General features: G+C 39.8%; 1 protein-coding gene across 7 annotated transcripts in view; it reads right to left on the reverse strand.

The window, feature by feature from the left end:
* RHOT1 (ras homolog family member T1) overlaps positions 1 to 13,334 on the reverse strand; it is a 51,983-nt gene that overhangs the window by 11,642 nt on the left and 27,007 nt on the right. For 5 of the 7 annotated variants that reach the window (XM_058168653.1, XM_058168656.1, XM_058168652.1 and 2 more), the window contains exons 11-19: positions 12,342 to 12,462; positions 10,528 to 10,612; positions 9,636 to 9,781; positions 8,402 to 8,502; positions 8,128 to 8,258; positions 6,073 to 6,156; positions 5,093 to 5,212; positions 3,215 to 3,417; positions 325 to 447 (exon numbers count right to left, since the gene is read on the reverse strand). In XM_058168653.1, coding sequence (XP_058024636.1) covers positions 325 to 447; positions 3,215 to 3,417; positions 5,093 to 5,212; positions 6,073 to 6,156; positions 8,128 to 8,258; positions 8,402 to 8,502; positions 9,636 to 9,781; positions 10,528 to 10,612; positions 12,342 to 12,462 — 1,114 coding nt within the window. The remainder of the gene's footprint in view (positions 1 to 324; positions 448 to 3,214; positions 3,418 to 5,092; positions 5,213 to 6,072; positions 6,157 to 8,127; positions 8,259 to 8,401; positions 8,503 to 9,635; positions 9,782 to 10,527; positions 10,613 to 12,341; positions 12,463 to 13,334) is intronic. The other 2 variants (XM_058168658.1, XM_058168657.1) reach the window with 1 other exon arrangement.

Genomic DNA, 13,334 nt, shown 5'->3' on the forward strand with positions numbered 1-13,334 from the left:
GTTGCCAAGGTTGGAGACCCCTAATATAGCAGTTCTTCCCTGCTGTAGGCAATTATTAGTGTTAGGATATTTTCCTTGATGTGTTAATAGCTACTATTACTAGGATTTGGTTATTTTTTTCCTTTTCTTTTCTTTTAATTGATTTTTTTTGTGTGCTATCCATAAGTCACACAGGATCTGTAGCAAATAAATCAATAACTGGCAGGACATTTGGCTGCTTAATGGATATGGTGTGATAGGTCGGTCGGTTTACAAAGTTCAGCAATCGGTTTCATTCATGTAATTTCCAAGCACAGCTGGTACCTAGTAAATAAAATCAAAGACCTGTTAAGAACTGCAGTGAAGAGTTTGTTCTTTACAGATTGCAGCAAGTCTGAGTTGAGGAGGTTCTGACAGATGCAAAATGTACACCTGTTGCAGGTGCACAAACAGCGTAACCGGGCATGGCTGCGAAAACACACAGAAGGACAGGAGTTGAGACCTTGGGCAGAAACCATGAGAAATCTGAGCCAAAACCAAGAGAAATAGGAACTGGGAACATTTTGGGAGGTGGGGGGGTCAGGAAGCGAGGCAAGGGTAGAGTCAAGCTGGGCAGATTTCCAGGAGGAGTGTACTATATTTTAAGGGACTGTGCTGATACGCCGTCGTCCCCATAAGGAAAAAAACCAATCCGTTTTCCACCCACATTGGGCTTAGAAACGGAAGCCTAACAGAATATGCCTAGCAGAAAGCAGCTCCTCCTTAATCCCCAGCAAAATTGGAATTCAGTGTCCTTCTTTAATGGAAAGTCGTTAAGCAACACCTACCCTTACCTCTGGCATCCTAACCGACACACACATGCTTAAGAGAATCAAGGGAAGAAAGTCAAATACGCCATTGCTTAGATTTCTCCAAATATTTAAATATCCCAGGTTGCCAAACAGAAATTACGAAGAACGGAATTTCCTGAATTTAGATGTCTTTTTCCCCACCACCCCTCCAAAACTGGCCTCTCCAAGGAATAGAAGCAGCAACTTTACCTTCACTGAACAACTGAAAGCCTCCCACCCAGCAGCACTGATCCTCGCATCTTCAAGATGCTTCCCTGTAGTCTAATTGAGTACAGAAAGATGGCGGTGTTTTCTTTTTTTAAGAGAATTTAGGTCAATAGCTATTTATGAGAGAGCTACAAATAGAAAGCCAATATTCAAAGGCAGTGTATTTCCAATTCCTGGCTATAAGAGCAAACTCTTGCCATGTGATTCTTTTTTTGGGGGGGGAGGCCTGGAATAGAGGTTGCCATGCATAGATTTTGCCTTTGCAGAAACGACTAGGAAGCCTATATTCCAGCAGAGCCATAGATACTGGGGATATAAACACTGTGGGGCCTTAGGATACACTTAATATCGGTTATGGCACTGTTCTGAATCTGCCATCTGAAGGACATCTAAATCGAATCCTGCAGGAAAGATTTGTCCCGCCAAATGCAGAGACTGCAGAGTGGCCTTGCTTGGCAACAGAGTGAGATGCTCAGTGAGTAATAGCAACCTTTTAAGATCATACGTCTCGAGCGTGACAATTCTCTACAATGCGCGAAACACCGACTGTTCAAAATTTTACCAGCAGCCATGTATTTTTGAGAGAGACAAATAAGCAAGAGACTATCGTCTAGTGGTTCTTCTCTGGGTGACTAGAAAGAAAGGAGAGGTACACAATTCAAAGGAAAATTAAAGCTTTCCATTTTAGCATTGATACATGTCAGTTCGCTTTAGGATAATGACGCCTTGGGAGAAAAAGGGTCTTTCCCTCCCCTGCTTTTTAGTAAATTATGAAATACTTTTAAACACACAGAATGTGAGATAAATGTCCTTATTTTATACAGATTTTTGTAACTAAGTGCACTGAAAGGTATCTATAAAGTTGATTGCTAAAAAGCTCTAATCAAATAACACATAGTTTACCTATTCTACCTTGTTCTGAAGCTCATGGCAGCAAGTCTTTTAATTAGAATATTTGTACCTTTCAACGATTTTAAGAGAATGCTAAATTCATATGCACTTTGCAGGGGTTATTTTTCCTTGTAGTCTGTTAGGGCCTGAAGTTCAGAAAAGCAAGCGGAATCATTCAAAGCGGAAGCAATCCTTGCTATAACTCCCTGAGATGAAAGAGAATGCTGATTAATTGTCACCAGGGGAAATAATCCATTTACAATTCAAATAAGAATTTGTCCCTTAGAATCACGCTGCTATCGTTCATCATCCCCATTACAAAACGTAACCAGCTGATGGACAATTTTTCAGATTTTGTTTTTGTTATTTTGCTTAGAATAGCAGACCATAATGCCACATTTCCAAAACAACAGCAAACAATTTTATATAGGGAAGCGCTTTGCCACTCGGATCTGCAAAATGTTCTGTCATGCAATGTTCCAACCTTAAAACAAGTTCTTCCACAAGTGGTCCAGATGTGGTCTATCTCCACCCTGGACCTGTTCTAAGGTCAGAATGCTCTGAGATGAGACATTTTGCACATTCCCCTACTTTGACATCTGAGGAGAGATGTCAAAGTAGGGACAACCAAAGACCTAGTGGGCATATAGAACTAATTTCATGATCCTTTGGATCCTGGATCTTATGTAAAACAGGCTTACTAAGGAAATGGGCACAGATCGAATAATAAAGCATGCTGAGAAATAAGCTGATGAGAACAAAATGATCCTAATTTATATATATACCTGAAAATCCATTTCTTATTCAGTTAGGAAGATAAAACATGTTAGTGCTGATGCATTTTTTGAAAAAAGACTAGACAAAACTGTATTTATATTTTGTTTCAGCAAATGAGGATCCAGTCTTTGTGGGACAGACTTACAATTCTGCATTAATGAATGAGTAATGGTAACGAGCAATGCAATACATGCGTATATGGAGAGAATCGAACCCCATGTTCTTTAAACTAAATCTAATTCGTCCCAGTCTTCAAAGATTCTGTCAAAAGATTATGTGCCAAATCTTGTGCATAAGAATTTAAGAAAATATTTAAACAGGTACTTATACTTCTCTGCCAATTTGGGGTCATTTTCCTTCATTTATATTTATTTATATCCATCACTAACATCTCCCTCTGTTGCTAAACACAATTTCACTAGGGCACAGAGTTCCATCCTTATGGCAACCACAGCATGCAACAGTCATGATCCATGCAGTATGAATAGAAGGCTGTTTTGGATACATACGGATACATGGCCATTGTTGTCAGTTTAACAAAGATATCTTTACTTGGTGCATCCACGGTGTTACAAGTAAAGGCTTGGGGTGGAGGCATTTTGTGTTTTTTGCAGAAGTCAGCTGGAGAAGTGCTGTATTCCTGCCGAACTTCATGTAGGTCTGACTTGGCAGCTATCACCAAGCAAGGTATCCTGCTGTCCATGAAGTGTTGCTAGGCATTTAAAATAAAAATGAAATAAAAATTAACTACCAGCTTGAATAAAATACACAGGTTTAAAATCTGCAGAGCTGTGATTAGTGAATTCAGCAGTCTACCATACCTTCAGAGGGCAGGGTGCAATCTAGGTTTTTTAAAACGTATATGCCATCCGTCTTTCACACAGTTCACGTATACCCCATATGATTTATCATGGTTTCTTCCTACTATAGATTCACAGCCATGTTGTGAAGTAAGTAACCCAGATCATGAAAAAGATTTGGCTTGAGGTTAATCAGCCCGATATGGAATTTAACACTCCCATGGTGTAATGATGAACGTTTTTAGTACCAGGATCCAATCTGGATCGGTTACTGGGGCCAGAGGTTTTGTCTTCCAAGTTTTTGGAACCTATCTTCTGGGAACTTCTCTCTAGCAGAGTAAGTTAGAAATAGAAGCCTAATAGAACATGCATAGGAGAAAGTAGCTCCTCCTTAATCCAAAGCAAAATTGGAATTAAGTTTCCTTCTTTAACTCAAAGCCATTAAGCAACAGCTAATGCAGCTAACACATTCTGCTAGAGAGACGTTCCCTCAGGATGGGTTCCAGCACAAATCTGAAAACTCGGAAGACAAAACTTCTGGTCTCAGTGACTGTCCCAGATTGGATCCTGAAACTTTATCCTAGGACATACTGTTGTGCCTTGTCCTCCCTCCTCTCCTCAGCCGGGCCCCTCCTGTCTCCACCCGGGCCTGTTATCAGACTCAGAGTCTGATAATGAAGATGAACGGCCTGTCATGCCTCCAGCACCCCGGCCCTGGCCCCATGCCCGGAGAGGAGGTCAGGAGTGAACAGACAAGCCTGAGAAACGTCACTCCTACAGCGTGTGAGCAGGAAGCCAGCCACGTGCTGGAATTACTGACAGCAGATCCAGCTGAAGAGAATTCAAAGTGGGAGGATCCTCGCTTCCGGAGATCTGAGAGGCGACGCCAGCAGAAGGAAGGGAGAGGCAGGCCTGGATAAATGCTGAGTCATGGAGCCACACCCCACAGCCTATATAAAGGACCTGCTTTTGGCATTCCAACCTTGAGTCAAGCAAAGTCTCATCTAGTTTGCTACTATCGGACTCTATTGCTGAAGTCACAACTTGGACTCCTGCCTGCCCTGATAAACCTCAAAGGAATTTGACAAGCTGCAGAGGCTTCGTTGCCACGTTTGATACAGACTTCCTAGACCCAGTCGTCGGAGGGGGAGGGGGACACGACACATGCATTCTTTTTAAGTACCATCCCACATGGACTAAAACTTCTTGTGAGATGGGCAGTCAGGTACATTTGATTAATAATATTATTATTAAAATTCTGAGCAAATAGAAATAGCCATGTCCTAATAATGTCAACTACCTTAAGCCCAAATGGAGTTAAGTAAATTGCTGGTTTTCTCTGCAGATATATCCATTTTTTTTCAGATGTTTAAAAGATCTACACAACTTTCACCATTAGAATTAATTTCTCAGAAAGATAGTTGCCTTTCAAAGATCCTTGGATCTAATAAATAAATCCACTTGTCATGGATGTCTTAATGTAATTTAATGTGAATTCTCATACTGACCGGGGTGAATTCAATAGCCTATACACACCTCCGAAATCAATGATTCTATGACACAATTATTTTCTATGTGGATACAAACCTTGAATATTCTGGCACAATATTCAAATGATTTGGGATTGCTGATATCATATACTAGGCAGACTACATCACACATGATTTCAGCATCACATAAGAAATCAGATTCACAAACATTATGTAACTGAAAAGAGAAAGAAAGGCAACGTCAAACAATGTTAAGTTACAAACACTGTAACAAATTTACTTTTTTGTATTCACTGCAGCCTGTTAAGTTTTTCAAATTTATTCTGTTGGACATAATAGGTGCGCTATTAAAAAAATCTAAAGACCCAAACTGGTACTGCATTTTTTTCATTGTATTATATCTGTGTCTGCCATAATGTAGAATATTGCACAGATAAAGGCTTCTCAACATTTTATTGCCAGTACATGCACTGTTCAAGCAATGTACCATTCATTTAATAGTCTCCAAAGACATACTATTAACCCAAACAAAAAAGAGCAAAGATGTGCCAGCTCCAACCTCAAGCTACAGCAGGCAGAAATGATCTGCCAAGCACAAAAAATGAGTTCAGATGGTATGTGTACAATAGGCCCCCAATCTAATATTTCAAATTATGTATCTTTGATACAATACAGATCCATTTTTATGAATATTTACTACCCCGCTCTACATTTTAATATTTACATATTATATTTCAGTGATCTTTTTTAAAAAACATAAAGCTTAGACTGTTATGAACTGCCCTAGGAAAATCCTGTCATGAACAGGATATGTATTTTTACAGTAAATAATATTAGAAATCTGCTAAGCTCTTCATTAAAGAAATAAGACACCTTACTATGAGAGACACCTGTTTGTAATAATCTCAGAATATAGCAAGAAGGTTCACAATAGCTAATTGTGCAGCCCAAGCATGCTTTTAAAGATTAACAATGGAAAACTGGGGAAGGGGACCATACAGACCATTAAAATACAATGTCAATAGTCCTCATAAAAGGGAAAAGTCAAATTTAAATGTTATTATAAGGGTAACTTACCAATAAATATTTCTCTTGCCCATACACATAAACAGTATTAATTGCATAGTAGGATTTGTGCTCTGGATGTATATGTTTCTGCCTCTGAAAGCACAAAGGAAGAAAAATGTAAGAAAACATTTTCTAATAGTGTATTTCATACATTTATTATACATTTATTTCATACATTTCTTATATGTATGAATATATTTATTATATTTATTTAGACTATTTCCCAGACTATAATACTGTATTTGGCAATGCTGTGCCTGTCAAGTGTTTTGGATCAAAACAATCAAAATCTCTTTCCAACTGACCATGTTGCTGTTCAAAGTGTAGCATAGGAATTGGCAAACTATGTCCCGCAGACGAAATCCAACCTGCCACCTGTTTATACAGTATACAGGCCTGAACTTCTACTGCGCTGGGGCATCAGTGGTCTTTTAGCAAGCTCCTTGCTTGCAGATTGTGGCTGTCCACTACACTGCTTGGCCTGCGGACTTGCCAACTGCGCTCACGGAGGTGCACTGTACTACATTAAAAAAGAACAAATACAAATATACTGGTATTTTGGTATATATCAATATAATATATTGATAGCTACGGTTCTCAACAGTGCCAAGAGTGAGGGTTGAAGCACTGTGGGAGCTCATAACTATCCTTGGAGGTCCATAGCACCAGAGTAACTGGAGGGATCCCTAGTCAGGAGAGCCAGCAGTTTGGAATTGGAGGGGAAATGACTTTGGGGAGCTTGGGGTAGACTAAATCATTTAGGTAAGTGATGGGCATTTTGATGGGAGACAGAGAGCAGGTTGCTCCCGGAAAAGATGTTCCTGGTGTTTGGTACCGCTGTTGTGTTCTGACTCCTGTATACTCAAACCCAGGCCCGGATCAACAGACAGAGGGTCGGGTTTTGGATGTTGTTATTTAATGCTATGTCAATTAATAACAAAACTCCTCTAATTTATGAGGAGCAGGTTGACCTGGCTAGGCCCAGAGGGGGTGAGGCAGTTTCCTCCTCTGAAATGTGCCTGGCCAGGTTTAGAGTATGGCACCAGCCAAGACCCCAGGGCAGGAGAGGGGCAATAACAGTTGTCTTCCGGAAATCCTATTGGTTTTCAGGAGCGCTGCTTCACAAGTTGCTGGTTGTGAGGCCCTGTTTCTGAAGATAGCCAGGCAGAATCAGGTGGTACAGACTGTGGTGGCACAAGCATCCTGGGGTATCCTGGCAGGGGGTGCAAGTAGCACCACTGCTATGTAAGCTGCTTTGGGTATTGGTCTGCTTCCGGGTCTATTCAGAGTGTTGGTTATCACTTTTGGTCTCAAGCCTGTCATGGCATGAGACCAAACCACCTGAGAAACCATTCATCCGTCAATCAATCAATCAATCAATCAATCAATCAATCAATCAATCAGGGAAGGGTTGTTGTAGACCTCAACTAAAGAATTTTGGTGTCTGGGGAAAAGGGTCTTTTCTGCTGTTGCCCTTGCACCATGAAACAGCTTTCTCCCAGAGGTGAGGTAGGCCCCCAATATATCCCAGCCTTCTGGAAAACCATCAATGCCTGGTTTTGCCAACTGGTATGGGGGTCTAAGAGTAGCATACAACCTTGGGTATGACTGGTGACTTGAGGGCACTCCCTCTACCTTTAAAATTTTTTGTAACCTCTGTTAACTCTTAACTTTTAAACTTTGTTTTTACTTACGGTATGTCACTTTTCATGGTTTTCATTTGTAAACTGCCCAGAGTCACTTACGTGAGATGGGCAATGTAGAAGTATGATAAGCAAATACTGCACTCTTGATCTGTATAGCAAAGCAGCATTGCCAGAACATTAAATGCTGGTACATGACTAACTTAGCAGTACGTTTTCTTTGGGCCCCAAAGGACCCCTAACTAATTGGTTGTGCAGCTGTCCTGCCTCAAAGTTGCTGGATCACAAATAAAAATAAACAGTGGATGAAAAGAACCATTTTAAGAACATATTATAAAAGCAGTAACCAAGTGCTGTGAACAGGCAATTCCATCCCAACTCTAACACATCGTTTTAGAGAAAAACAGAAGAAGTGTCTTACCAGGAGATTTCTTCCAAGCAGTGCATGGAGAACACCAGTTTTCCCACAACCGTTCAACCCAATTAGATTACATCTGAACACATTCCTCTGAGTCTGCCTTTTTTGAAGGTCAATCTTTTTGTCTCTGGTTACTTTAAAACAAAAATGGACACATAGTGAGACATGTTCCCTAAAATCCCAATGCTTTACTTTAAGAAAAGTATTCTTCAATTACTTTACCCTGCAAGTATCCAAATTCTTCCCAGAATAAGTTGGGAAAAGTGAAAGCCAATACCTGTAATTGCTGAGGCCTGGGATTCCTGTTCAGTCAATATTGAATATCCTAAATAGCCCAGATATTCGAGGCAGCGCTGTACATCCAAGTATGTAGTTAGTCTATAAGAGAAAAAAACTATGTTTCCCAAGTTCTCGGCATTTGTTGTAGCCTTAAGGCAGTGGTCCCCAACCTTTACAGCTTGGGACACTGGGTGGGATATGTGGTAGGGGAGGGGATGGTTCCAGCCAAGTGGCAGGCATGCATGTAAGCATGTGCAATTCCATTTGCACAAGTGGTAGACGCACACGCCTGTCGCTTGCACAAACAGAACTTTGTGCTGAGTGTGCACGCCCACACAAATGGAGTTTCGTGCACAAGCACCTCCCACTTGTGCAAATTGAGCTGTGCGCACACTTGCCCACTGCTTGCGTGGCTTAGTTCTGCACGGATTACAACCTGGTAGTGGGCCAAGGCCCGGGAGTTGGGGACCCCTGCCTTAAGGGCACTTTGCAGTACAAATCTATTAGTAAAATCCAGGACTATTTTATATATGTACTCATGCATTGAAATTCGCATCTTCCCTTTTTGGAAACCCTGAAAAAGATTTTTAAGCTATTGAAGGCAGCAGGAAGCAAAATTAGTAATATTTGTATCAGTGCTTATATACTACTTCTCACATACCACATAAATAAGTAGTAAACAATATTGGATTACAGCTCAATATTTTATAATGTTAAGATGTTTTACGTTTATTAGTTTGCATGTCATGTATTAAAAAGGCAATATAGTGGAATGGATAGTAGAAAGAAGAACCAGGTAGTCTATTTCTAGTCATAGTAATAGTTCTCTTGGGCAACCTGCTTGTGTGAAACAAATATGGCAATCTTTATTAAGCAGGTCTTAATGAAATTTAAGAGAGAGCAATTGGCTTTTAATTCAATGCAGAATTAACCTGCCTGGGTTACAATCGTATGATTATTGCACTTCCTTCCTGATTAAATCATAGTATATGAGAAAGAACATTTTGGTTTAATTTCTTTTTCAAATGTGCTTGTTCTTAAGAGTGCTGGGAGTTTTCAATAATATAATAATGCATTTGCAACTAGAAATAGCCATATCCAAAGAAACAACCACATAGTACCAATCACATAAACTATCTTTGAAAACAGTTCATTTTTCACTTTCTACCATTAAAAGAATAGCTGTTTCTAAACAAGTTGTGGGCAATCTCTATTTTATATGCTACACTTACGTCCACTGAGAAAGAAATCCCTGATATGTTATCCAACCCCTTTCATTTGTACAAACAGTGCTGTTGACATCTGGTCCCCATGGCATGTAAGGGAAGATTTTGAACAAATCCTTGAGTTCTTCAGGAGACAAAGCACAGTCTCGGTCCTGAAAACAGATTAATATTTATTTATAACCAGTTATCTTTGTTTAGTAAGTCAACTGACATAGCTTGTTTTTCTATGCTTTATTTAGTCGTGCCTCAGATGGCTTTGATTAAGAACTTCTGGGAAACCGAACGATAAACAGAGAGCAAATCCCACTCCCTTCTAGCACTGATGATGTTACCTAGCTAGGTAATGAAATGTCTGTAAGAAAATAACCAGGCTCAGAGAGAATCAAGGACCCCACAAGACCTGTATTTTTTATGTAACAGAGTCACTTGATTGGCAAATCCTAAAATACACTACGTAACAAAACGAGTTAAATGTTTAACGTATTTTAATCATTTCAAGTGCCTTCAATAGCAAAGATAATGTTTGAAAAATGTATTCAGAAAGTAACTGGGGTGGGAGCTAGATGGCAAGCCTCTATTAGTATGGCCTCCACATTTTGGAATTCCCTATTCTCCGACACTAATGAAGCACTGTTTCTCCAGGTGTTTCATAAAGCAGTTAGAACAACTATATTCCACCGGTGCTTTCAACTCTATTTAATTGTTTATGGGCATTTATTTTGAGAGTGTGTTGAATAGTTGTAATATTCTATTTTTTTAGTGCTTGCTAAAATATTGCCAGGAAAATATTGCCAGGAATGTTCAGTCTGAGGCTGGTTACAAAAAAACGATCTAATCACTCAATCAATCAATCATGTGTTCATCTTAAAACAATCCCAAAATCAGATTAAAAGCTTACCAAATCATGCTTATCAAACATGCTTTGAAGGAACAAGTATGCATGATGGTTTAACTCTGTCGTGCAGTCAGAAGGTATTTTTAACCTGATTGGAGAGAAAATAATATCTCTGAAAAAGAAGTATGCTTACCGAACATGAAAAGAACAGAGTAAGTATTGCAATTGGGGCATGGCATTCTGGAAGTGGTTAATGGACTAAGGTAAAAAACCCACCTTCCATCGTGCACCTTGCTTTCTTTCTCCCCTTTGTCAATTGTAAATTAATTTAATGTTACTATTTACTGCATTAATGTTTTAACATGTGAGGTTTTTTTAATGATTGTAGGCCACCAGGTAAGATGGGTAGCGTATGTTGACTAAATACATACATGCCCACTTTTCCCTATCTCCAATGGCTAATCAGATGATCCTATGAAGCCCATAAGTAAGAAATGAGCACAGCTACTCTTTCTGCAATGGTTCTCTAAGAGTTAATATTGAGAAGTCCAATATTCAAATTCTGAATGTAGTATAGGTAGTCCTGAACTTACGACCACAAATGGGAGCAGAATTAGTATAGTATGGCCTTTACTGTCATTGTACATCATGTATACCACGAAATTTTGAATGCTGCTAAGTAAGGCAGTGGTTAACAGAGTTGCATCTGATTTTACAATCTTTTTTTTTTGGCCAAGATTGTTAAGTGAATCACTCAGTCATTCATTAAATCACAGTTGTTACGTGAATCCAGCTTCCCCCACCGACTTTGCTTATCCAGCTGGGAAGGCCTTAATTGGCAGTCACATGACCCCCAGGACACTGCAACTGTTGCAAATGTATGCTCTTTGTCAACAACCAAATTTTGATCATATGCCTGTGGGAATGTTATAATAATCGTAAGTGTGAGAATCTGTTGTATGTAACTTTTTTCAGTGCCATTGTAATCTCGAACAGTCAGTAAACAAATGGTGTTAAGAACTACCCATATGTTCCACATCATAACCTGCACCCATCATTGGAGGCTTATTCAATAATGCTGGGTGCTGGGTGCATATATGGAAGGTAGCTGGAAAAATCCAAACAGTTTGAAAACCAATTTGCTTCAATGACAAAAATTAAGCCCATTCAAAGAGTCTCATGACTGAAAAGGCATCTAATGATCATACCTTGCAAGAATTTTACTATCACAGTTTCTTTAAAATCCAGTGCTATTCAAATTTACTTCCAATTCTCCAGAACTACCAATCATTGCCCAATAACCTTCTAATCATCGTATACTGGTTTCAGAATGTTAGATGCCGACAAACTAAAGGTTTTCTCTTGATGAGCTAGATTGGAATAATTTCATGCTATAAGCAATAGTCTTAAAAATAGATCCAATTCAGCACTGTGTGTGTCCCTATATTGGGTAGAAACAGCCCAAAACTGCTTGGTTGGACACAATGGAGAACAACACTGAATTATATTATTTGCTCAAGTCAACAGACCTTCATATCCTACAAAGTATTTGATTTTCTGCAGTGAAACGCAGATTTTACATTTTATAGGTCAGTAATACCAATACCACCTAATGAGAAGGAAGGATTCAGTGGAGAAGAGCCTAATGCTGGGAAAGACTGAGGGCAAAAGAAGAAGGGGACGACAGAGAACGAGGTGGCTGGATGGAGTCATTGAAGCAGTAGGCGTGAGCTTAAATGGACTCCAGAGGATAGTAGAGGACAGGAAGGCCTGGAGGAACATTGTCCATGGGGTCGCGATGGATTGGACACGACTTCGCAACTAACAACAATACCAACACAATTTAAACCAAGTTTTAAAAACCAGTCGATACATACAGGGGAAATAAATACTCTGGTGTGAGCTCTAGGTCATCATCATATCCAAAGCGCCGCAATACTGTCCAAGTTGTTTCGTGCCTCCCTCGCTGGATGAATAGTGTGTGGAGAAAAAGAAAACCTGAAAAGACAGTTGTTTAATTGGCAATCTAGAACACAGCCCAGGGAGAGAGGTTAGAATTGCAAACACAACAAAGATGCTCCAGGTATGCAAGTATACCTTTTAAATAAGATCCTACCAAATGCTATGAAAGCATCATGCTGCCGTAAAACCGGCTGACTGCTATCAGGAGGGCTGAGCAGCCTTCTAGGAAAAAGGTGATTCAAAGCATGTGGGCCCAGCTATCATTTCTGTAAACATCTCCTGAAGAATCTGAATGTGAACCCAAGAAAATCTGTTTTTAAGAGCTACCAACAAGTATTACTGGCAGATGTAAGCACACTCCACATCGGTTTTTTCCCTTGTGAATCTGGAAAACTGCATATTCCAGATTATATTTTCAGTGCAAAAGTATCAGCAGCCCTCTCTCGCGTGGAAAAGGAATTACCACTACCCCTCCAGCCCACTTCCAGATGCAGGGAAATCAACAGATCCAATTGTTTCAAGCTTAATAAACATGCATCTAGAACTTATGGACTCTGATTTACATATAAAATGAGTTAATAAGCTGCCTAACCAATTCCATACCCAAACTATTGGTCTACATCAGGGGTATCCAAACTTGTCCCCTTGAAGAGTGGTGGACTTCAACTCCCAGAACTTCCCAGCCAGCATGAGCTATAAATATGAGCAAGTTGCTGGCTGGGGAATTCTGGGAATTGAAGTCCACCACTTTTCAAGGGGACAAGTTTGGACATCCCTGGTCTACACAGAAAGTCCAAAATACAAGCATAGCATATTTAAATCCATGTAGCTCTGTCGGCTTCCAAATTCATAAATAGAGATCAACTCGTGGCTTTTGCTATTTATCAGCAGATCCCCTTCCCATATTT

The sequence above is a fragment of the Ahaetulla prasina genome, chromosome 2 (assembly GCF_028640845.1).
Source record: "Ahaetulla prasina isolate Xishuangbanna chromosome 2, ASM2864084v1, whole genome shotgun sequence".
NCBI lineage: Eukaryota > Metazoa > Chordata > Lepidosauria > Squamata > Colubridae > Ahaetulla > Ahaetulla prasina.